The sequence below is a fragment of the Ambystoma mexicanum genome, chromosome 8 (genome assembly GCF_040938575.1).
Source record: "Ambystoma mexicanum isolate Mex_15411 chromosome 8, UKY_AmexF1_1, whole genome shotgun sequence".
NCBI lineage: Eukaryota > Metazoa > Chordata > Amphibia > Caudata > Ambystomatidae > Ambystoma > Ambystoma mexicanum.
The window spans coordinates 422,441,301-422,467,438 of NC_090929.1; the positions used below are offsets into that span (position 1 = coordinate 422,441,301).

Here is a 26,138-nt window from a genome sequence, read left to right on the forward strand (position 1 = left end):
TTAATCCGTTAGAATTTCCTTAGGAAACCCGACCTTGAAAAAATATAGTAATAGGTGTTTTAAAATGTGCTGGGTGGTGTTGTTATGGATAGGGAATGCCTCAGGGTATTTGGTAGTGTAATCGACTATTACGAGGACATATGTGTTACGCAGTTTCGAGGTTTCCAACGGTCCAATGATATCGTTCCCAATCCTTGAGAAAGGGACTTCTATTATTGGTAAATGATTCAGAGGGGCAGGCAAGGGAATAGGAGTACTCGTTGTCTGACATATTTAACATGTCTGAATGAAGTTCTTTATATCAGTATGCATACCTGGCCAGTAAAACTTCCCACTGAGGTGTGCTTGGGTCTTAGATTGTCCTAAGTGTCCCCCTGTCTAATGAGAATGTGCAGTCTCTAATACGATCTTCCGATGGGTTTTGGGGATTACTAACTGAGTTTTACTTGGACCTTCTGTGGATATTTTATTTCTGTACAGTAATCTTTGACTTTGGAAGAAGGGACTTCCCCTCTCTAATCCTTCCCCTTCAGGAATCACATGCAAGAAAGCATCTGCGAGTGCTGGATCATTTCGCTGGCGAAGGCTAGGTCGAGAAGGATGGCAGGCTCTTATTCCCATGTTGCGTCAATGGTAGATGGTTCATGAGCTTCCCTAAAGTCTAAGGTACCTCTTTCAGTATCTTCCGGTTCACTCTCTCTAAAACGAGGAAATAAAGCCCTTTCAAGAATTCCTTGTGCAATTTTGTCCCCACAATGTACTTCAAATGGATTTTTGCCATGGTTCTGGAAGCGAACCTTTAAACCCCCCCCCCCCCCCCCCCCCCCGGAAGTCGGGATTTTTGATGCCCACTAGGACATCTAAACTGAACTTCCAGGCCAGAATTTGGAGCCAATCTTATATAACACCCAAGAGGGGGTATCAAAAGTTGTGGGAATCATTCCTCTTTTCCCTGGAGGGATAGTAGCTTCTCTGCTGCTACAGATATCAAAGCCTATGTACTCTTTTGTGTCAATAGAAGGGTCGGAGGCTCTATGACTAAGCTTCTGGAATTTTAGCGTTCCCCAATTTGCACAATTGAGTCACATCCCACTTCTAACACCACATGTAAGGAAGGCCTGGTATCAACAGTAAGCAGACACAAGTGACCACAGTTAAAGGGTGTTTATTGAACTTCAAAAAGGATTTGAAAAATGCCTATCTAATCCTAAATCTAAAGATGGGAGCAAGCTACGACCATCAAATAATAATAACGCAGTCCTACTGGTGTCTTGACAAAATAAAAGGGCCTATACTAATAAACGTATTGCCAATCTTTACTTCTAAATACAAATAGTGTGGGAAACAATGTTATACAAAAGAAAAGTGTTCAAGAAATGATATGTCAGGATATTCAGGCTGTTGGCCTCCCTTCCCCACGTTTTCAGCACAGGACAAGGTGGCACACTCGAGATTAGCAAAGTCTCTGGCTTCTCTGGCACGAGGATGCAGTTCAGACATGAGCATCAGGGCCTTCTGTGCCCAAGTCTCTTTGCCTTTCAAAGTCTCTTCTTCCAGAGGGCCTGATGCGACAAACAAACAATAAGTTCCTTTCCTCTTAGAATTTCACACATACTCAACTTCTCAGGTGATTCACTTGGCTACATGAGGCCTCTGGCCCGGCGCTTTCACTTGCCCTACCTCCTGGCTATTCCATTACTAGACAAGACCGCCTCTCCAAAGGTGGAGGTGTAGCAATTATCGCCAAAGACTACCTCTCTGTCAGAAAGGTAGAGAAATCCCTGAACAACAACAGCGACTATCTCCAAGTCAAAATAGCCCTCTCCCCCCACTGCACAATTACTGTGCACACCGTATACCGCCCACCAGGCCCAACAGGAGACTTTCAAGCCTCTCTCATCCACCTCCTCTCGGACAACCTCAAAAAGCAGTCTAAAGCCATTCTCCTGGGGGATGTCAACCTAGGGTCCGGGATAGTAAGGACGTAGCAGCAAAATCCCTCGACTCTGCCCTCAAGGCGCTAGGGTACAAGAACACCATACTTAGCCCAACTCACACCCAAGGCAGAACGCTGGACTGGATAGCACAGCACAACTGTCCACTCATCATCACTGGAAACACTCCTACCCCATGGTCCGATCACCACACTATCACCTTCAGCATCCCCACCGCTAGTTCCCCTGCTACCCCTTCACCCCAACCACTCCCTCCCTGCCTCGCCAGAAGCTCCCGCCATCTCACTAAGGAGAGATTACTGCCCTTCCTCCAAGGCCCAGCCTTCAGACCACCTTTCTCTTCAGACCCTGAAACACTCGCATCAACCTATGATACTGCCATCAAAGCAGCCATCAACACCATTGCCCCACTCAAACCTCGAAAATCCAAACCCACTGCACATTCCAATTCTTGGTTCACGCCGGACCTCCTCTCACTCCGCAACGAGAAAAAAGCCACACTCACACAGTGGCAAAAGTCCCACTCTGAAAAAGATAAGATGATCTTCAAAGCCCTTTCCACCAAATACAAAAAGGCAATCACCCAAGCCAAAGCCAAATCCTTTGAATCCAGAATCTTGGAAGCCCAATCCAGTACTAAAGAAATATTCACCATTTTCAGAGAACTCGAAACACCCACTCCCGCCCCCCAGAATTTCACCAAAGACAAGGACTGGTGTGACGGAATACAGAAGGCCATGCAATCCAAAATTAGCCTCCTCAAAAACAAAATATTAGCCACTAAACAAGCCCTACCGAGTAAACACATCCCAGTCCCACCGCCTGCCCCTGATCCCCCCGTACCCTTCTCCTTCAAACCCATTCAGGAAAAAGATGTCATCAACATAATGAGGAACATTAAACCCTCTAACTGCAAAGGTGATGCTTGCCCAGCTTCCATTATCAAAGACTGCGCAGAACCGCTAACTCCCTTCCTAACAGCCTTTGTAAATGCCTCTTTTACCACAGGGATAGTCCCTGCTTCCCTCAAGGAAGCCTGGGTCCGCCCTCTTCTAAAGAAACCAACGCTCGATCCCACCTCCCCCAATAACTACAGACCCATAACCACCGTCCCGTTCCTCCTCAAAATATTGGACAAAGCAGCCTACCTGCAGGTTCAACACTTCCTTGAAGAGAACAAACTCCTTGGTCTCCGCCAATCCGGCTTCCGCCCCAGACACGGAACACAAACCGCCCTACTTGACTTGAACAACCAGATGGACGATGCGAGAGACTTGGGCAAACCTGCACTCCTCCTACTCCTAGACCTCTCAGCGGCCTTCGACCTTGTGGATCATGGCGTCCTATGCCACCACCTCACCACCACGGCCAAATTCTCCCCAGAGGCTACAGCATGGATCACCTCCTTCCTACAAGACAGAACCATGCAAGTATTCTCCGACTTAGCCGCCGCATCACCAACCACTATACTCTGTGGGGTGCCCCAAGGCTCCTGCCTCTCCCCACGCTATACAACATTTTTACACGCCCCCTCTTCCTCATCCTCGACGCCATGGGCATCTCATACACCAACTACGCCGACGACACTCAAATCCTCATCACTCTCACAGGCAACTACAACACTGACTCCCTGGCCCTCAACAACCTTTACAATACCATCCAAGCCTGGATGGCAGACAACGGTCTATGCCTCAACTCTGACAAGACGGAACTCCTACTGGTAGGCTCTCCCGACACCCTAAAGAATCTAGATGCCCAATTCAGTCACTTCACCATTGATTCCATTAAAATTCCAGTCTCCGAATCTGTCAAAACCCTGGGAGTTTATCTGGATTCTAGCCTATCCATGGACAGGCAAATCAATGCAATTGCCTCTGCAGCGGCATATCATGCCAAACTCATCAATGCAGTCAGAACATTTCTCTCCAAAGAGAACTGCACTAACATAGCCAGAGCCATCACCGGCTCTAGGCTAGACTACTGTAACATACTCTTTCTAGGAACCTCTAAAAAAAACCTAGAGAGACTACAAGTAATACAGAACAACGCGCTCCGGGCAGCCCAAGGTATTGCAAAAAGAGAACACATCTCTGAGGCCAGAAAACTAGCCCACTGGCTCCCAATAAAAGAAAGGATATTATTCAAAGCCCTGACATTGACCCACAAGTGCATCCACCTCACTGCGCCTGCATACCTCTCACAAAGGATACACCCTGTCTCCTCCACCAGGCCAACCAGATCACCCTACACCAACATGCTCTCAGTGCCTCTAGTAAAAAAAGCAAAAGCGGGCGGATCCAGCTTCCCTTACCTTGCGCCCTCGCACTGGAATGCCCTACCACACACTATCCGTGGAGAGGCCTCCCTCACCACCTTCCGCAAAACGCTGAAGACTACCCTGTTCACTTAAGGCTAGACATACTAGCACGATTACCCCATGTATACTGTATCATATGATCAAAAGCAATACTTGTAACAATAGTACGTCATCCTGCAACATTTACAATGTGTCAACATCCGCTATTTTACCTGTACCATGTAACTAAGTTCATTGCAAGTAACAGCGCCTCAATGCCCCTGGGCTGCTTGTGCGCTATATAAATGTAAATAAATAAAATAAATAAATAAATTCACTAGTCACCCTCGATCCCCCTCAGCCGGGCACAAATTTATTTCAACACAACATTCAATCAGTCTCACTCCGCTGGGCTCGGACCACATTTTTATTTACTTTACCACAAACTTGCTCTAACCAAAAGCTCTCAGCTGATCATCTTCGTTCGGGCTTGGACCAACTTCTTCTAATTTGTCATCAACTTTCTTTATTCTGTTAACATAGAAGACTTTTGATTGTGCACAGGATTTTGCTTGACCTGTTGCAGGACCACTTCGATTCACAATTCTTTGTCACTCTTTACCTTTAGCAGCATCTCAGTTGGGTACCGTACAGAGACTTTCAAATGAGCACGCATGTGGTGCTGGATCACTCTGTCTAAGGTATTGTATCTTGGTTTCAAAGTTCAATCACTCATCTGTTTTCCAATTTTACTTGCGTTGGTTATCACATACACTTCATACACTGTTTGCTTCAGTGTTCACCGTACAATGTTGCTACTTGCAACCTTGGCTTCAACACAGACAGGTCTGGTATCAGCCTCCCCAACTCATCGGCCGTGTTGTCTAGGAGCTAAGAAGAGTACCACGGTACAGGCGATCCTCCCCGCTTTGATTATCGATGCGGGAGAGCCCCGGGTACCTCCAACACACAATGCAGGATTCTTTAGACGGTTTCCTGGTCTTACACTTTCTATTCCCAAGGTTTCACGAGGTAACGGTTCCTAGTCGAAAAGGTCAAGGGCACTTCCCTCCTTGCGATCCCCTTCTGTTTTGCTGTCTTTCGCCTTATGTTAAACTGGCATCTTGGAACTGCTGTTTCCTTGTGTACTGTGACTCACTCAGAGTGTGCTTTCGTTCTCCGCCTTTTATCCATGTGGGAAAATGTAATGGAAATCGGGTGTGTGTGATGGTCAGTGATTGCCTTACACTGCCTGACTATCGTATTGGAACATGTCAGGTATATGGCTCGGGTGTTAGTCTGTTTTCTCTCATAGCGAGCTGTCCGTGAGGAAGTGTTCGTATTGTGTATGGGGGGGGTGTTTCAGTTCCTAAGTATCCTACCTTGTAGGATAGGAGAAAGGTCTTACAGGAAATGGGATACCGCATCTCGCAATCCGACGTCCCACTCCCCGAAGACCCCTCACCCAGGTGATCTTCCCGCAATGGTGCACCCCCAGGAGCTGGATCCAAAAGCGATGGCCGTGTCCTGGCCACCTGGATGACAGATCCTTGGTGACTAGCGGGTGAGACGCCTTCAGGTTTCTCACAGTACTACACGAGTACCACAGTACCTGAGGATTTATTAAGAAGATGCAGCTGGATTCTTGCAAGGTGCAGCAGCGGTGGACACAGTCTCCTGTTCCTTGGTTGTGGTGACGGAATGAGGGACTCTGGAAGGGATTTGGCCACAGCAGTGTAGAGAAAGGCCTCTCGGCCAGTGATTCTTCGTGCTCCAACGTCGGTCTGCAGTTTTGGCACCTTTTCACAGACTCCAATGGGGAACTGTTCTCGTCTGAACGATTTTCCGCACTTGCTTGGTCCTGCACTCTGGTGGGGGACTTTGAGGAGGGGCATCTTGCTTCTGGAGGTCTTGAAGGAGTTCACCAAAGTTTCAGAAGAGGCTGTTCACGGAAAGACGATGCACTGCAGGTTGTTCACAGGTCCCAGGGTATTGGCGGTATGCATGCCAGGAAGGCCGCAGCACGTCGTGGGAAGGCTCATATTGCAGGTCATTTTAGGACTGATTATGTCCACCTTTGGAACTTCCCTGTCGATTCGTAAACGTTGTCAGGACAGCATCGGTCACTTCAGCAGGCTTCACCGGTTGCTGGAAGGTGCTGCAGGCGTCTCTGGTCTTCTTCGGTTCTTCTGTTCCAGTGGTCGACTTGTCTTTTGCCTCAGGATCCTCAGCTTTCATGCAGGAACCCAGCCAATCAGCAGTCATGCATCATTCAAACTTCATTGGTGGCTGTTTTTTCGGACAGCCAGCATCTTAGTTGGAACTGGATCCAAGCAGGCATGCCAGAAGACAACGGGCTGCAGAGTTTCGTAATCCTCCCTCGTTTCCTGTCTTCACAGACACTCCGAGGGTTGGCAGGCTTCCCATGGGATTCCCGCCAATGACAAAAGTCAGACCAGGACCTCGCCCACCCAGGTTGGTAGAAGGCATGCCAAGAAAGGACTAGCCCACAAGAAATGGTGAAAAGAGAATGTGTCCCTCCATTGTGGGTCAATGGTGACTCTTCTGTGCGCTTCCGCGCCTGTGAACACAGCCAGGGTAGGAAAAATGCACATAAATCGGTGGAACACATCCACTGCCAACAGACATTCAGGTATGCCTGTCACTGTAACAGAAATGTTCAGGAGCAGTGAAAAAGGGCATACAAGGTTACCCATCAGCACTCCAGATAGAGTGGTGTGTATTGATCTCAAAAAAGTAAAAGCTACGGATAAAAACTATTCCTCTATCCTTGAGAACAGTTGTTTTAAAGAAGAATAAGGGCTCCCAGCTGCACTGCACAAAAGATGGTGTGTGCTGCAAAATTGAACCACAGATGCATTAAAAAGTATGGAGCGCAAAGCAAGACTCCATAAAACAAAGTAAAAAAATAATGAGCAGGGTTCCCATGGTCAGAGCAAAAAATAATGAATGAGGTGGAAAAGGTTCCCCACATTCAGGAGAACAAGAAAAAGGTCCAAGAGTCCAGCAAAAAGTGTTGGGGGACTTGCAGGTGGTAGAGGGGATTTGGCATAAAAATGAAAAATATCCCTAACAATCTCCTCTTGCTTCTTGGGAGTGGTGGCAGAGGTTTCTTTTAAATTAACAACATGGCTCACAGCTGTATATTCTAGTTGTGGAGACGGTTTGTTTCCTGCAGCCGGACCTGGTCTTGGGCAGTTGGGCGGACCTTGGGGAAACCTCCATTGTTTGCTGTTCTCTATGCGTTTGGGCATTCCTAGTCCCCTGTGTCCTTTTTGGACACCTAGATAATGTGACTTAATCACTGAGAATGTGTATATGTGTGTGTCTCATAGGTACCTGTGAGTTCTTTTGATCTGGTTCATAATATGACCTGGCTTTTTGACACAACATGCCGAATTTGTTTAGATCTCAGGAAAAGAAGGTGGACTCTGGGCAGATTAACCAAAACACCCTTTATTCATTCTTTGCGCCCTTGAGGCAACGGTCTACCTAGTAGTAGACAGTGCAGTGTGATGAATCCTATGGACTCCTCAATAATTCCATTCCTAAAGTCTCCTCCCTGGTGGCCAGGGAAAGGCAGATGCTTTCTGATCCTGACTTTGGGGGTGGTGTTCTGCGGGAGGATCACCTGGGAGGAGAAAAGGCCCAGGGGAATGAGAGGAATCTGTGGGATGGGACGCAGTATTTTTCTTCCTCTAGGGCGGCTAGCTATACCATGCCCAAGTATGTAATGGCTTGTTGTAATAACTATATTGCTGTTCCACATGATGCATACATAAATAGGAGTGACAACAATCACAAACTCCTAGGTCTTGGGAGAACTCTCTGACGCCCTAAGGTACAGTGAACGAACGTCTATGAATAATACAAGCCTAAAAGAATTGCCTATCCCTTGTCAATCAAGTTTGGTGACTTATTCTTACGAAATTCCTTTAAAGAACATTGGGAGAAATAAACTTGTGTCCAAAAGTGAAAATCAAGCTCCGAAACCCAACTTTATCATTAGGGACTTCAAGTCCCATAATTCTCTAAGTACGGGGACGAGGAAGAGGGCTGAAGAGGTGCAATGTTGCATGAGTAGTCCAGTAATTAACCCAAATGACCCACACCTGAGGGAGGCTTAAACAGCCCCCTGAGGTGCAGGCCAAAGGAGAGCAGGAGAAGAGCAGTAGTAGTAAGAAGCAGCAACTGCAGCAGCGTGACTTGTGCCGACAGCCTAAACTGAAGCTGAAGGAGAAAGAAGACCCCGCGACCTATGTGTGGCAGATTGCAGCTGCCGGCCCTGAGAGGCTCTGTGCCTCCTGGAGTCTGAAGGGGAGAGGTCATGCAGCGGGAAGCGTGCAGGAGGGAAGCTTGCCCACGGGATGCCAAGTTTGCAGAGGCTGCGCAGCAGGAAGCGAAGGCAAGGGAAGCTTTCCCTTCCCGAAGGCCGTTTCAGGTGGCTGGCGTGTACCTGAGAGCCTCAGTGACGTTTCTGGTGGCTGGCGTGTATCAAAAGACCTCCGAAGCAAGAGACGTTGCAAATGCAGGTGGCTCTGGCGAAGGCAGACTAAACGAAGCAGTTTGCAGAGAAGCAGGGTGATGCAGAATGAGAAGTCTTGCAAGCTGCAGCGGGGGAAATGGAGTTGCGTATCTTACCTGGTGAGTTCACAGGTTTGTAGTGATCCTGGAGCACTCCTTCGCCACTCGTGCGGCCCAGGCAGGCATCCGGCGAGTGAGCAACGCTCGCATAGGAATGAAAGAAGTGCAGAACCCAATTTCGAATACCAAACTATTGAACCGCAGCAGAGGCCAAACTCTCATAGGAGGGAAAGTTATTCCCATGGTGATTTCGAATCGCTAACTAGCGAAAAGCAGCACATTGTAACCAAGTTAAATTACTGTAATGGTAAAAGTGTGAGTTGGTGGAAAGCCCAGCAAACCAAGGGGGTGATATTGGTGAAAGCTAAAACCTACAAGCATTGCCCAAGCCGAGAGAGACTATTGGTCAAAGCTAAGACCTACATACATTGCCCAAGCCAAGAGAGACTAAAACCTAAGCAAGCACAATTTAGTCACTTTACCAACAGCAGAAGGGGCTAATGAAAGTTCCACAAGCTGAGAAGCTTGTTGTCTATACTTAATCCAACACGTGGTGAACGCTGGTATAAAGCCAGATTGCCAAATTCAAGGGAGAAGCAGAAAGAGACCCTATACTTGGCAGTGATTGGTGACTGGTGTAGTAGGGAAAAAAGAGTGGCAAAAAGGCTGCCCTTCTGGGAAAGCGATATCCAGGAAAGGAGCAACATTTGTAGAAACATATTAAAGAGCACCAATGTGAATCTTGTTTTCCCTGAAGAGTTGTTGCAAGTGCCAAAGTTGAAAAGTGTTGAAGACCATGAAGTTGTTGTGAACCTCTTGTCAATTTTTCTAAACCTCAAAGCACTGATGATGTCAAACGTTGTTCGGTCAGGGGACTATACCCGGATGACAAACCTGAAGAAGTAAGCCTGGCATGGGAGTAAACCAGGTAGACGTTGAAGTGCTACCAAGGGGTTTTGACAGAGACATTTCATGTTTGTGGTGCTGAATGAAAAGCTGAGTAAAGCTGTTGTGAAGGAACTATATGTCTTTGGAGCTTATTTGTTGTGGCAAACTATCCTGGCCACAACAATTATTGTTGCTATTGATGAACTGAGAACTTGTTCAAGGAAGAAAAGAAGCTTAATACTTTTTTGTGTTGGAACTTTCTGCTGTCAAGTTGAAGTGGCATAAGATGATATTGGAGCCTTTGTTGAAACCAGGATTTCCTTTTGTCCTTTTGTTGAACTGTGGCACAGAATCGTATTTAAGCGTGGGGAAGGGGAATTCACCCAGGTTGTGAAGAGAGACTGTGGTTATAATGAAAATGCAATCATTGTTGCTTTGAACTGCCATGCATTTCCATATTTATTGGTTTTATGTATAAGTGTAGGGGATAGATATCCTTTTTTATTTTAGAGTGTTCGCTTTAGCTTATTTTAGGGAAATCTTCATCAGAGAAGGGATGGTGAGGTGTTCATGCAACCATTGAATATAATGAAATGGCATTTGTTTAGAAAACTTCACAACGTAGTCTGCTTCACATTTCTGACCACTCACAGCAGTGACGGAACATGTGGTAATCTAGTGAAAGTCCAGAGTTTTAGATGCCTTTAGAAGAACAAGCCTGCACTGTGATTATGTGAACAGCTGACTTATATGAGTGCCTGGTGAGTCATAGATAGAGGCATAACTCCAGAGTTTCTCCTCTGAAACATTTGTGTTTGGTACTGAGTGTGCTGAATGTCCTGTGTTCGCTGCAGGTGAGCGAGGAACTAATCCGTGTGGCTATTCTGTGGCATGAGATGTGGCACGAAGGCCTTGAGGAGGCATCACGCCTGTACTTTGGAGAGAGGAACGTGAAGGGGATGTTTGCTGTGCTGGAGCCCCTGCATGCCATGATGGAGCGTGGACCCCAGACTCTGAAAGAAACATCCTTCAATCAGGTACCTTATGGAAAATATGTAGTGCTTTTACAATCTAGAATGTCATCACACTATTAAGTATAAAAGGGTACAAATATAATGTAATATATACTTTGCAATGATGTGGAAGATGCAAAGTTCAATATCAACCTTTGGGCATGTCTTGAAAGTGCAGCTTATACGTCATGATGTTGGGTGGTTTGGGTTGTGGCCTGTGATGAAGTCTTACATACATATAAGCGTGGGATGTTTTTCCCTCCGATTGGCGTTTGATGGATGTTTTTTCCTCAGGTGGGCATCTGATATACATCGTGAAAGTGCGATGATTAGGGTTCAGGTAGATTTGAATGTACATCATCAGGGTGCGCTGTTTAAGCCTCAGGTGGACTCAAATGTACGTCATGAGTGCTAGGTGTTGTGGAAGTCCATTTACATCATATGTTTTTTTTTTGTAGCCTTAAATGGTAACCCATAACCTCACTAGCAGAACATACAGAGGAAGTGGGAATGGAGATGGATGTTAAACAAGTTTTAATCTGGATATCTCATATTATTGGACCGTCATAAGGCCGAGTATCAGTTTCTGTCTCTACTTTCCACAGGCGTATGGTCGAGATCTGATGGAGGCTCAGGAGTGGTGCCGGAAGTACATGAAATCGGGCAATGTGAAAGACCTCACACAGGCCTGGGACCTTTATTATCACGTGTTCCGACGCATCTCCAAGCAGTTACCTCAGGTGAGTGAGTGGTCAACCTCACAATGGAGCCACCGCCTACTACATAGTAATATCAGGGGTTTGTTTCTCACCTCTGATAAGTGGTATTTGTTTCTTTCAGTGAATGGTATTTGCCTCCTTCAGTGCATGTTCTGTACATAACTTTTCTCACATTGAAACCTGATCCACAGTTGAGAAAGTTTAAATAGGAATCGTAAAAGGGGCACTCATAGACTGCAGATGGTATGCCCAGTCCAAGCACACAAATGTGGAAATGCAGAAATTGAAGAAGCCATGCAGCTACTTTATGCAAATAGACATGTGTTCTTTCATGCCAACGTGTTTTCTTTTGGTAAACACTCCCTCAGGCCCATAGTAAATAGTATGACCCTGAGGAAATGCTATGGGATGAAATGTGTTGGCCTAATGAAATGCCTTTCTATTAAAAGGAGGTGGATGGGGAGTTTCCATTCCATAGTTTTCTAAAGCCAAATCCAAGCACATTAACTAAGGGATAACCCTTGTGTGCTAAACTACATGTAACACTTTGATATCACATTGTATCAAGATATGGAAGAGTTTGGTGTCATAACATAGGCTAGTGCAGGCCATATCCTGTAGTGTCACTTGTTTCCAAACAAACTACCCAATACTTGCCAGTACGTTCACTCAGGTCAGAAGCACTAGGACTCATAGTAAAAGCACGCAAGAAAGCAAACAGCCTAGTCAGAGCCTTCCCGATCCGTGCAGCCACAATCTGGAATGGCCTGCCCCTAAACCTAAGATTAGACACAAATCACCTTGTTTTCCGAAAAACAAACTGAAAACACACCTGTTTAAATAAATTGGACTACCAGACAGCAATATTTACTGAACACACCAATGTTTGGTCTACCTCCACTGACCAAGTGTCTTGTTTCTTTGTATTGTCCTTGATGTCCTGTCTTTATGTTGGCGCCCGATGCCTGTGTTCTTTCGGCGCCCTACAAATAAATAAAAATAAATAAAACTCATACAACCTGAAATGGTACAGTTTACATGTAACTTATCCTCTGTGTGACAAATCCCTAGATGTTGTCACTTTCTCCCAAGGGAGAGCCCCTTTGCATGAGGCCAGGGAGGTGAGGCCACTACCCGATAGTCCCCCTGGGGGTTGTGTACAGAAGGAGGATCTCATGGGGAGATGCCTCTTGGGACAGGGACAGACATATGTGGTAAAACCCCCTCCCGATTACCTCTCCTACACCTATGGTACAGCCCAGTAATATACTCAACCATCCCATGTACCTGTGTAGGGACAGTGACATAAAATCCACAGAGACGAAGAATAGCCCAGACTACCAACTATGACTTACATCAAAAAGACTGAGACGAGGAGGAGGCGCGGAACTGTTACGATCACTACCAGAAGTAGGTGTGAGCATTCTATTTCTCTCCTAAGAGCCACTACCAACACCAACATAAAAACAGAAGACAGACTCTGGAGTTTGTCAAGCCCTCCCTGGAGGGTCCGCAAGCGAGAAAGCAATCTGGCGTGGAAGGAGTGTTGCTGACTGGGATGCTGACGAGAAGGCAGAGATGTCCCCACACAGTCCAACATTGAAGGACAGACCTGGAAGCTGTGAAGCAGAGGTACAGACCCGCAGAGAATCTGGGCTGTGCGATCAGGTACAGACGCACCGTCTGCGGGGGACCCGAGACTGCGGAGCCACCACATTACATCAGAAGGTGAAGGAAGCAACCCGAGAAGGAAGAGCCCAAGACTGACTAGAGCACGCCAGCGGAAACCCTAAAGGTGCCTGGGTTGCCAGGACAGTTGGCGGGGGGCACAACAGAATCGGAGAAGACTCAGAAGAAGTTAATAGAGCAAGACCCACAAAGCAGGGGCAAGAAGGTAACCCCCTCGGGTAAAGAAGAACCTTAAATATCTAACGCGAAAAATACGAGTCTGGGACCCAAACCCCCAAGAAGTGAGAAGTAGAAGTCATCTTCCTCGTGGCAGCACTTGGCATGAGAGTGAACCAAGTCTGCCCAAGTCTAGAGACAAGGAAACCTGGCCCTGTGACCCACTATCTGAAAAGGCCATACAGAGCGACCCTCTCCCTTGTGGCTGTACTTGGCAAACCAGAAGACCAAGGGGGCTATTCTGGGGAAACCTGGGCCAAGACCATACTTGTAAATGAACTAGTGACAAAGAAGGAAAACAGTGAAACAAGGATCATCAGGGGAAGGGAGTCATTCCACCTGCGTATCGCTGAACGTAAAGTGACCGTGAAATCAAGATACTAGGAGAAGGTAGTAATTCTCCTGGTAGTGCTACATCTACAGGATAATGGACAATCTAACCAAGAGACAGGAAGTCATTCACCCTGGAGTGAGGAAACCGAGAACCTTTCTGATACAGAGTGTTACAGGATTTAAAGTCCTTTGTTGGTGAAGTATTGGGAACAGGGGAAGGGAGCCATTCCCCCTCGTTAAGAACTTGCAACCAGAACTGTGCTACCAAGTCCAGGAGAAGGGACCAGGAACATGGATACAACTTTCTAGTTTAGGTACAAGTGTAAGGGGAGCTACAATTTTGACACAGGATGGTGGACTCTTTAGTTTACAAGGACATTGACAAACCCATTAGCATTTTATTTGACCCCTAAACAAGTAGGGGAAGTTAGGTTTTCCCTTTATTCTCTTGGTGAATAAAAGTCTGTAGCAGCCACTATGCCACTTGTGTGCCAGTCTCCTCCGTCTACAGCTTTACCGTATCAGTGCATTTGACCCAATCCGTTTCCAGCTAATGTGAAATCTTCAAAAATGTTTTTATTCAAAGTTGGTTGGGTAAGTGGGTACATTTTAAAACATAGATGGGGTGAGGAGATAGAATAAGGTAGGAGTACGTGGGCGGTCTCCCCACGTATAATGATTCCAAGAAAGAAAAATTTGAAGAAAAATAAATTCGAAGATTTCACCTTTAGGGAAGGAAATTCAGTGAAATCACATGCATCCCACCTTTACATCTGTCATATAAGATATGCAAATAAGCCTGCAGTATTGATTGTTGGTGTGAAAACCAGTTTAACACATTACTGCATCCAATTAATTAAACCAATTGTGTTACCCATTGCCCCTATAATTATACATTTTGAGTATTTATTTGGGTAGGGAGAAGATGTTTGGGAGGCTGCTCTGCACATGAACATGTATGAGTGACTGGATTATCCCAGGTTTGGGGACATTGGATTAGTAAATGACATGCAAGGACAGATCTATTAGCTAGGTGTATTGTGTAAGCTTTGGAACACGAGACATTAACACACAATGATTTCAGACAAACATATTACAAAATGATCATATGCAGTATGTATACCTATGTACATGTGAACCAGCCAGATAGGGGATCTGATTGCAATAAGGGGGTATACCATATTCCATTATGGGTGCTACTTACAGGGAAAGGAGATGGTTCTTAGAGCAGTCTTGAATAATAATTTGTCATTATATAGTTCTATTTGCAGGATTACTCCTATTTTTAATCACTATAATAACAGGCGTTACTGTTACTCATTTTATCAACATTGGAAGGATGATGGGCTGTGTCATTCCTACCATGCAATTTGATCTTGCAAAGTGCACAATGACCCCATATCTAAGGCCAAAGGTTAACTCATGCGCTAGCTACCCTGATCACTGATAAAGTGGGGATCTGCTTGATGCTAGGGTATAGAAAGTTCTATTGACAAGTAGAGAGAAAGGCGTGAAAGTGACAGGTAGCACAGTGAGAATAGTTAACAGAGGTTGAGAATGGTAGAGTGAGGGGGAGTGAGTTGCCAGTAACCATTTTCGAGGGGTAAGCTATCCCATGGAGATCAATTTGTAGACAAGAAGAATGAACTTAAAGAGGGAATGGTTGTGCACCCCACATGAATTTGGTGCATAGAATCGGACGAAGAACAGGTGAGGCTGAAGAGGGTAGAGTAGCAAATGTGTATAAAAGCAGTAGTGAGGGATTTGCATGTGGATGCTGGAGCAATAGCCCAGCCTGCTTAGGAGAAGGGTAGAGAGGGCAGTCTTAGAAGAATGAAAGGTGAAAATAGGGACAGGTTTTACAGATCCTTCGAATGTTGCAACTGGCAGCCATATAGTTGGGGCTAATTAACTTTTTCAGATTGCAGTCAAGGAGAATCCCAAGGTTGCAAGCCCTGGGAAATGGGGCTGAGGGTGCCTGTGGGGAAACTACAACAAATGGATGAGTTTCAGATACGGGTATTGCCTCAGTTTTGTAGGAGTTAACCATCATGCAGCATAGCTCTGTCCATTGCCATTTGGTGGCAAGGTAGTTTGTGATGCAGGGTGAAAGAGGGGAAGTTGAGGAGACATAGGACAGACCTGTGTGAGACTCTGACTGGTAGAGGGGTAGCAGAGGATGTTCCACCATTACAGGCAATTGAAAGTATGGACCAGCTAGGCAGGAGGGAGTGGTAAACAGTATTCAAGGCAGCCAAGCTAAAGAAGTAGGATGAGAATAGCAGATAGTTGGGAATGATAGGCAGTACAGTTAAAGACATGTTTGAGCGCTGTTTCCATGGAATGATGGGTAAAGGACCTGTATTGGAGAAGGTTGCTGGGGCCATATATTTCCATGAATTTGGTAAAGCGATTGAACACCACACAATAAAAGAATTAGTAAGTGAGAATTAATTAGGTTGGTAATTAGCACAATTTTTGGGGTCACCTGTACCTTTTCATTAGTGGGAGATAATTACCATTTTATAGCCTGCTGGAAAGCTCCCAGTGTACAGGAAGTTGTTGGTAGAATAGAATAGATCGGTAGGTAAGCTCAGCCAGAGTTGTAGGGAAATAATCTGAGGAAATTGAAGAAGTGAGTGCAGGTGATTGTGGTCGGAAAGAGGAAGAGGACCTTAGTGTGGGTGACACAGGCTTTAGCAGAAAAGCAGCAGGTAAAGTCATTGCCAGAGAAAGAGGAAGCAATGAAGAATAGTCAAGAGGGTGATCATGCAATTAAAGGGTCTTTGATAGCTTGCTTATAGAGAGGAAAGAGAAGATATAAGGTTGGTGTACTAGCATGACTCGGCAGCACCGCTGACTGAGGGGTGTGTGCATGTGTTGTGTGTTTATTCCTTGTAGAAAGCAAGGAAGGATAGGGGAACAGGTTTTGTGCCTGGACCATAGAAGAAGGCACATTACAGCTGTTGGATGGAAGTAGCAATCCAGGGTTGAACACGAGGGCCAGAGTCTGCAACAATTGGACAGAGGCCTGGAGGGATTATCAGACTTGTTTCAGATGGAAAGCCATTGAGCCAGGCCAACATTTGAGCCAGGTGATTAAGGAACAGAGAATGGAGCTTGGTGAAAGAAGGGCAGGTTCATTGAATTGCTGAAGGGCAGAGGCCATGAATATGGATGCGACTTCTAATGGCAGAGATTTGAGCAGAAGCCCTAAATCCCGAAAAAATAAATTGAAAGAATTGTTTCAAGGAGTTGAACATAAATGTGCTCCAAAGAAGAGATGAGGTTGAGGGGTAGTTGTGTTTCTTTACTGATGGAAAGACCTACCTAGGCCCCTGTCTTTGATAAGCAAGTGGAGTGAAAGGATGTGAAGGGCTGCTAGTGTGGCTATGGCTTGGTTTATGGTTGGAGCTAGAAGCAGAAACGCAGCAGCACGTTTGGTTTGCATGGTCAACTGTAGCTGTGGAGAGAAAGGCAAAAAAGGGTTATTAGACAAGCAGCACATCTGTCTAACTATAATAAAAGGCCAGATGTATGTCTGTCTGATGCAGTCATGAGCAGTAGAGACTGCCCTCTTTGCCTGTTGTCACAGCTAAAGGGAGCTTTATTTTCAGCAACGCAAATTTCACAACAATGATGGGAAACCTCCATCTGCATTCAACTATAGCATTTTAGCTGATCAAGTGCTCATGTGACTCGAGCAAGTTGCCCTGATGAATAGAGTAACTCCTCTATTGCAAGTAGGATCTTGATGTCCCACAGAGGCAGAACACTGATCTTTCTCGTTGCTGGTTGAATCTACCACCTGCTTGATCCCTGTCAGAGATGAAAGGGAGCATTTATTCTTCCTTTCTGGGGGAAAGTTTGGAATTGTTGCTGCCTTTAAACCCATAGTGGGAGCACAAACTACCAGGCTCTGAGGAGACTGTTAGGTGGAGAGGAGCTCCAGATCAGATGGGTACAAGTTGGTGCTTTTTGTCAAAGCTAGAACTGAGGCAGGCTTCAGCCATACAGGACAGGTTCTGAAACTGCTGCATTAAAAGGGAGACAGTTCTCCTTAAGAGGACCCTTGTTGAGATGGGTGTTCAGAGCCAGCACTGTTGAAGGGTTCCAAGATGCCACCCTTGATAGTGAACATAGTTGTTCACACTGCGCTGTAGCCAAACTCAATCAAGGTATTGGAGTAGAACAGCAATTCAAGATCAGGATAAGTGGGGTTGATGTAGACACACACACACACACACGCACACACTCTAGACATGTGCAATCTCGGGTAACTATTACTAAAGCAAAACAATATATACAATAGACAGATACACACGTGTTATACATTGATATATCCACAGTTACTCAAAACATCAAATTGATTCCACTTTCATTAAATGAAATAAAACAAATAGAATAAAAGATGCACAATATTTTAAATTTCCAAATTTTATCTATTTAAGCAGACCAATAGCACTGATAAAGTGCAGCAGTGCTAATATTATAGCTAATGATGATGAATTAAAAAGCCTTCTCCAAAACTCCTCACACAACATAAACTCAGTCAAGTTCACACATTGCCCAAAATGCTGTATTCTCTTTTCATTTAGGCATGGGCATTTTAAAATTTGATGTTATAAGAATTCATTTTCCAACAGGCAAAATCTACAATGAAGCAAATGTGCATTTTCCCTTTTCCACAAAGATTCTCTCTTGTCTTTAATAGGTTGAAATGAAATTGCATGTACATGGATCGAGCAAACAGAGAAGATAAAAGTTGCAAATATAACGAACAAGACCCTAACTGTTTAGTAATAAGAGACAGTTCTTCCAAACGTCTGCATTTGGAAAGAAGGTCATAAGTAATGCACCAATCCTATAAGAACAGTTGTTTAGTAAATGCAAGTCATCCAAACCTGCTATTAAATTGATTCCTCAAAGGGACAGCTTCGATGAGCACACTTCAACAAATGGGTAATATACACACACAGTTGGATCACCTTCACACTACCTGAACCAGTAAAAGCATGTTAGGCAGAAACCTGTGCAGTTCCCTCTGGGACCACTGCAAAAGATTTAAGTCTACAGGTGTTGGCAGTAAACCCACTTGGTAGCAGTCTGTACCACACAGATTCACTGTGGTAGCTGTGGCTGAGCAGTCAGACTTCCCTCAAGAAGAGTTAGGCAGTATACAGAGGATACATAATAGGTACAGAGGCCCAGTAGCACAAGCAAACACTGACCAGAGCTAGGTGTAAAAGTATAGACTTATTTATTAAAGGTACACTCATAAATTACACTAGCACAATAGAAAAGATAAGAAAGTCAAACACAGTTACTATTACTCATATGTACATCCCTAATCATTTGTTGGACAATTCTAAGTTACCCCCACTTATTTCCACACAGAGGTGAGCGCTTAACGTTAGATGACACTCCAACAAGTATTACCAAAAGGGAGGGAAAAGGCAGAAATAAAGAGAGCAGTAAGGTAAAACACTTTTCACATAAGGTTAGCAAAGACAGTCAATGGTGGAACAAGGAGAATTAGTTCGGGGCCCGCTTTAGAGGGAGCCAGGCGAAAAATATGGCCAAGATCACACAATGTCATCAGTCTTTGCAGGTGAGAGAAAAAGGTTTTACCACGGTTCTGGAAAGTTTAGTTAGGGTGTCCCAGACCTACCCAGGTTCGAGAGCCGAGGGCTAAATCTACCCCGTACAATCGGTGGCAAGGGAGGCCGGGCGGAACACAGTACCTTTAAAAGTGGAAAGGATCCTCCAGCGGTGGTAGTTGTTCCTGGTAGTGGGTGTAAGTCGCGGCGTCGTCCATGGGAAGAGGTGATCCCGGCGTGGAGGAAAGCTGCAGATCGTTGCACTACCAGGGAAGAGACCAGCCGTGGAGTTTTCCGGTCACAAAGGATTTGTACCCCTCTTTCGCGGTTGAGATAAAAAGTGGTATCCCGGTTGCCAGGGTGCTTGGCACAGGCAAGGCGGCCACGAGATGCTTCGGGACGGCGAAAAGAAGGCAGCAACTGGTTGTCCCCACCAGTTAAGGGAAGAAGACTCTCTGGCGGGAGATCTCCTCTGTCGTCGGGAAAAGTGGTGAGACGGTTCTGCAGGGCTTCACCGGTGGTATCGTCTCGGCAGGTCGGCTCGGCTTCTCCCTCTTCGGCTTCTTAGGTCCTGTGACGACTTCTGAAGTTCCAGTCCCCAAAGCCCTGCTTTTATGCAGCAAACCCCCATTCACCCAGCCTAGCTGTCACTCAAACATGCTAAGTGGTGAGCCGGCCGGCTCACCACTTGGGCCAATCAGGACGGAGTGCGACTTGAGTTACCAAGGTAACTCAGTCCAGGGTGCCTAAATCCCCCTCCACCCCTCCTAAGTACCCCAGACAGAGTGGCACCACTTTGGAGGGCTTCTGTGGAGAAGCCCGCCAAAAGTGGAACAAAGGGCTCCACTTTGGGTCAGAGTTACAGAGGTGAACACCAACGCCATTTTAGAATCAAGTTTTGGCAAAAATTACCAACCAGAGTTATAATAATAAAGAAATAACCCGGCGGTATGTTCAAGGCTACCGTAAATAAATAAATAAAGGTATTAGCCTAAAACAATGGGAAATCCCATAGGAAAATATTTGCGGTTGAATATAAAGAGTAGTTTCCACTGCCACCAGCCAAAACTCGATGAGGGGGGACGGAGACGTGCCCCCTCGACTAACAGACCCCGGGGCAATGCACTTGCCCCGGCCAGTACGTCCACAATATGATGGTTTGTACTGGTTCTGTTCAGGATTTGAGACTAGTAAAGTCAATGGTGACTTTACAGACCCTGGGAGACAGTAGTCAGTCCCAGGGTATGGAGTCTATGTTGGGGGGTCCCTAGGACACCCCTGGGTTACGGCACTGAGGGTGCTGTGTAACCCATCTCACAAAAACACATGAGGCCCTATGGAGTAAAAGACCCCATAGCCCATTCAACACAAGGCAAACCAAAGAAACACACTCCAAACATGTCCAAGAGTGAGGGTAAAAGAGTCTCACGCTTGGCAGGAGAAAAAAATAAACCCCAAAAATCCAGCAAAGCTGCTGGGGGACTCACTAGGTTAGGAAATTCAGCCTAAACAGAGAATTCTTCCTAACAAAGCAGTTTAGCAATAAACCTATAGACTGTTGGCAGTAAAGGGAATACAAATAAATAAAAAAGCAATGGTAACAAATACCTTGCCTTTATAAAATAAGGCCCTCAACACTTTAGAAGCCCTTCCCTGCTAAGACAAGTAGGCCTAGTGCCTCAGAGTCAGAAGTTCCAGCTAAGTATCTGTTACATGATGCTGGAAGTCTTTAAAAGTGCAAAAAAGAGCATTGGTAAGGTCAGTAGATTAGAGGTACTCTTCCAATCCCATCACTTTTGGGGAAGACCAGGCGGGATCCTTGGCCAGCACTCCACCAATCGCGACCAGGCAAGGAAGAGTTAGGGAGTGAACCTTACACCCATGTACCCACTATGGTGGCAAAGAGGCCTGAAAACTATTCCCTCCGCCCCCGCTCCGATTCACAGTGAAACCACCTGTAGGGTTCTCCTCTTCTCTGGGTCCAGTATTTCAGTCGATGTACCAGTTGCAGGGCATCCTGGAGCTGCAGGTTCATTGGTAACTTTTGGGTTCAGGATTAGGCCCGGCTACACTTCGGTTCCACCCATCGACGAGACAGTTGTGATATCTTGCAACTGGACAAATGAGAAACTACAGAATGAAGAGTACCTCTTGTCCCATGATGAAAGGAAACCCTCATTACTCTACTGAGATGGGAAGCAGCGATGAAAACCCCTATCAGACAGTAGCAGGCGAGCTCATGATGAGGAGGATATCTAGGCTCCTTGAAGGTGCCCCTCTTCGTGTTGGAGAGTATATGTTGCTGGAGAAAGGGCTTTGGGCCACAAGCTGCCGACTTGTGAAGTTCCACGTCAAGCCTCGGAATGCCGAAAGATGCACCCGATGATGCCCTGGATGAACCTGGGCAGCCCTCGGGATGTTTCTGAAGGCATCTGAGGGTAGTGTAAACTGGTTGCTCCTTGCTGGCCCCAGGGTCGAAGCACTAACACGGGTCTTCTAGAGATTGATACAAAGAGACAGGGCTTTGCCAAGAATTGGCTGGAAGCAATGCTGGTTGTCTTCAGCGGTCCTCATCGGCTCTTTAGCAGGAAGCAACTCTTCTTAGGGGTCTTTGTTCCAAATGACAATCTGAAGAACGGCTGCAGGACTACTCCTTTTCTCCCAAATTCGGGCTGGGGACATGCCCAGCCCACTAATGGCAAGGATCTGCACCATTCAAACTGTCAAGGACTGTGCACCATTCAAACTGTCAATGGCTGTACAATCATAGACAGCCTCTTGCCCCACATCACCCACCCATTAAGACATACCTGTGACAGGAGTGTGGATTGGGATAACTAAGTTCCAGCCCCCACATTCAGCCAGGGGCTCACACTGCTGCTTTGCAAGTGGAAATTCAAGTGTTCAAGTGTTTGCCCAGGAAAGGGCTTACAATATATGGCATATCCTGACCTGAGAAAGCCAGAAGTCCAAAGGGCAAGATGGCCAAAGGACAAGGTGAAAAGTGTGTGTCACGGAGCGGGGGAGGGGGCTGTTGCGCATGTCTGAAGATGGCCGCGTAGAGCTTCCCTTCAACCTGATTACAAGGCACTTGAACACTGCGGTTTGAGTCGTTGCTCGACCATCCGAGAGGCATACCCCTTCCGCATCGGATGGCCGAGTCCCAGCCCTCTCCGTGCCGGTGGCGAGGAGATCTACGGCTTAACTCCACGCCACAGGGGGGTTCCTAGCTGTGCCTGTGCAGCGGCTCCAGGCGCGGCCCTTTCCTGGCCACCTGACATTGCGTTGCGGTGGGCCTGCTGGGGAGAGGGGCACTGCCGTCCCAAACTCTTGGGCTGGATTCGCACCCATCCGAGACTACGCGGATCGGCGCAGCGGACTGCCGCACATATTCTACAGCTCCTTTTTTCATCGGGCCCCGTCCCGCCAGCACTCTTCGGCGGTTTCCCGCCCTTGGTCGCCTTGCCGGCGATGCTAACATTCCATACAGGCGCGCGCCCCGTATGTCGGAGATGCACCCAGGAAGCCCTTGATCCCTGGATCCTCTAGTTGCTACGCTCCTGGGTGGAGTGATCCGGCCCTGCCCTCCTGCTTCACCGAACTACCCCAACACTCGAAGAGACTTCCTACGGTCGCTTCCCGCTGCCACATACTCAAAAGCAAACGGCTCCCTCTACTAACTTGAGCCAAAGGACGACGTCCTGATATATGGAGGACACTTTCCTCACCCTTGGCTGGACTCGTCGGATTCCCACTTCTCCTGCTCATGAGATCCGGCCCACAGTATCTATGGCTTTCTCCTACTGTCTCTGGGCCACAACCTTTTACACTCACGTTCCCCACGGACCCTGATGGAGACGCGTGCACAGGATCCTCTTGCCTGACATAAGGTGAGCTATTGAACCCTCTGAGCGCACAGCTCCCCACGTAATCCGGCAAGTGCTACCTTCTGGGGGACCCGCTGCCACGAATACCCCTGTTAATGCCGATTGTGCTGAATTTTGACAGCCCCAGGCGTGATCCTCCCTCTTTCACGTGGTTTACTGCTGTGGGTCGTCGTCATCACACTCAGCACTGATAGTAAAGTTGTCCTGTCACCTGACCGGGGGAAAAAAACCATAGGAGCATTGATAACCCTGCCCTGTGGAACAGTCCTGAACATACCTTGACTGATGTATTAACGAGGGAGGCTACAACCCATTCAATAAAACTTTGCACCTAATACATTTGTGGCAGATATACTGCTTTTTCTGCCACCATCTTCTGCATCGGTGGCCCGGACTTCTGAATTACTTGACCTGCTCAGCACATACCCACTCAACAGGCCCCCCGCTCTAATCACTGCTAACCAGTTCGTAGCATACTGAGACACGCTATTGGAGCACGGCCTGGCAAATACTTCACGGGCAGCATGCCGGACGAAACAACAGAAAGCAAAGCACAATTAACATGTTTATGAAGACCACGCAGAGGATGTCGGAGTCACAACCAGAACCTGAGATGGTCGCAGCATCGGTGTCAGGCAACCAAGTCTCTACTAAAATGTTTGAGTACATGCGGGAGGGGTTCACGGCTCTCCCTTCTCAATTAGACGATATGAGTGGGACGATCTGCTCGATCAAGGCGCATATGGAGAAGACGGATGGCCGGGTCATGGAGGTCGAAAACAGGGTGAGCACTGCTAAAGCTGACATTGCCTCCCTCCGAGCTGAGGTGAGCACCCTGTCCAGTAGGGTCCAAGATATTAGTAGGAAGAACGATGACCTCGAATCGCGCTCTAGGCGCAACAATATTCATATTATTGGCGTACCCGAGAACATCATCAACGGATCTATGGAGGAGTATGTAGAACAAACTCTGCTGGCCCTGTTGGAATCCCCTAAATTGTCTCCACAGTTCGCCATTGAGAGAGCCCACTGCTCCCTCACTGCCAAACCCAAACCCGGCGTACCTCCCCGCCCTATCATTGCAAGGGTTCTGAACTACCGTGATAGGGACGCCTTGCTATGTGCCGCGAGAGCCAAGGGCGAACTGCTCTTGGGATCCTTTAGAATTCATTTTTACCCGGACTTTTCTACTGCGGTTCAGCAAGAGCGTAAGCCCTTTTTGTCAGTAAAGAAGAGACTGCGCGACCTGTGCGTGAAATACTCCATGTTATACCCTGCCAAGCTCAGGATTGAACACGCAAACTGGATCCTCTTTTTCACTATCCCTGAAGAAGCGGACAAATTCATAGAGGAACACTTCCATGGTTGATCTCTGCATAATGGACACTCTGGTGTACACATCTATTTGTGCTCTCCGGACTTCTGCTTACTTCCCCTGTATTGGTCACACTCTGCTCCTCTCAGGCACTCCCTCTTGGTGCGGGGCCCATGTGCGGAGGGGTGTGCTAATATGATCGGCCTCCCTGCTACCTACAGTGCTTATGGCTCCCCCTCCCATGGTTCTTACTCCGGGGAGGCCTGAGCCATGTATCCTTTATTGCTCTGGTCCCTTCAAGCAGCGATCAGATCCCATCGACTACTGCCTAGTTTCCGAAATAGTTATTGTAGCAGTAAATATGTGCCACAGCAACCTAGTTACTATCCCAGCACAAGTGTGCTCATGTTCGACTGTCGCTAAGGCCTCCAGGCGAAGTTGCCAAAGGTTACGTGTTGGTTTAATAAGGGGATGGGATTCATTCTTCCGGTTGGAGGAGGGATGTGGGTGGGGCCGGGCAAGAGGGATATTACCCCTCTGATTGGGGGAGTGATTGTGTTGGGGGTGGTTGTATTGGGGTCTTATGTAAAAAAATGTTTGACTTCTGCAATGGAGGGGGATGCGTGGGACTACACCATTTTGGACATTTGTACCGGACTGACCCTTCTTATACCAATTAGACTGGGCACATAATATGTGGCCTCGTCGCTGCATGGTACTTGTCTTTTCAAATATTTATAATCGCTGATAATGATCTGACCTTTTAAAGCTGGAATTTGAGGGGACTGGGAAATTACTAATACATGAGTACTGTTCAATTGTACGTAGAACGTCATGTTGCTAAGATTATTTTTCTACAGGAGACGCATGCTGGGTCACAAGGCTGCCCAAAATGTTCACAAAGTCATGGGGCACACAGAGATTCTATATTGATTACTCTAGCCAGAATAGGGGTGTCATGATTTTATTTCATAAAAGTGTTAAGTTCCATCTTATCCCCTCCTGCATAGATCCTTTAGGGTGGTATGTTCTGTTTCATGGATGTCTAAACGGTAAAGAGATCATACTTCTCAATATGTATGGACCCAACATTGATGACCCCGAGTTTTATTCATAACTTATCACACTACTAGTTAGGTTTCCCCTGATTCCCATCCTTTGGGGCGGTGACCTTAACACGATCCTGGACTTCGACTGGGACAGGTCTGGCACCAGGCCCTGCCAATTCTCCAGAGCCGCCAAGGTCATCCCAGAATCCCTGCCACAGCTAGAGCTCTCCGATGCGTGGAGAATAATACATCCCAAGTCCCAGATTTACTCCTTTTACTCCTCCGTCCGTGACTCTCACTCCAGGATAGACAGATGGATCACCTCAGATATACTACTCAGGAATGTCACTCAAATGCAAATTCTTCCCAGAACTCATTCGGATCACTCCCCTGTGACTATTTCCGTCGCTTGGGGCGCGGCTCGCGTTGCATCCCGCTCCTGGAAACTAAAGCCTCCTTCACTGATGGACGTGGCCTTCAAGACCGACCTAGAAGTGGCTATTGATGACAACTTTACTCTGAATTCTGGGTCTGTTCCTACACATGCCACCCTATGGGAATCATTTAAGGCCT

At 46.8% G+C, this 26,138-nt stretch overlaps 1 protein-coding gene across 4 annotated transcripts in view; it reads left to right on the forward strand.

Moving 5' to 3' along the window:
• The window catches only part of MTOR (mechanistic target of rapamycin kinase), a 2,476,747-nt gene that overhangs the window by 1,783,752 nt on the left and 666,857 nt on the right, over nucleotides 1–26,138 (forward strand). For all 4 annotated transcript variants that reach the window (XM_069609933.1, XM_069609934.1, XM_069609936.1 and 1 more), the window contains 2 exons: nucleotides 10,599–10,781; nucleotides 11,363–11,497. In XM_069609933.1, coding sequence (XP_069466034.1) covers nucleotides 10,599–10,781; nucleotides 11,363–11,497 — 318 coding nt within the window. The remainder of the gene's footprint in view (nucleotides 1–10,598; nucleotides 10,782–11,362; nucleotides 11,498–26,138) is intronic.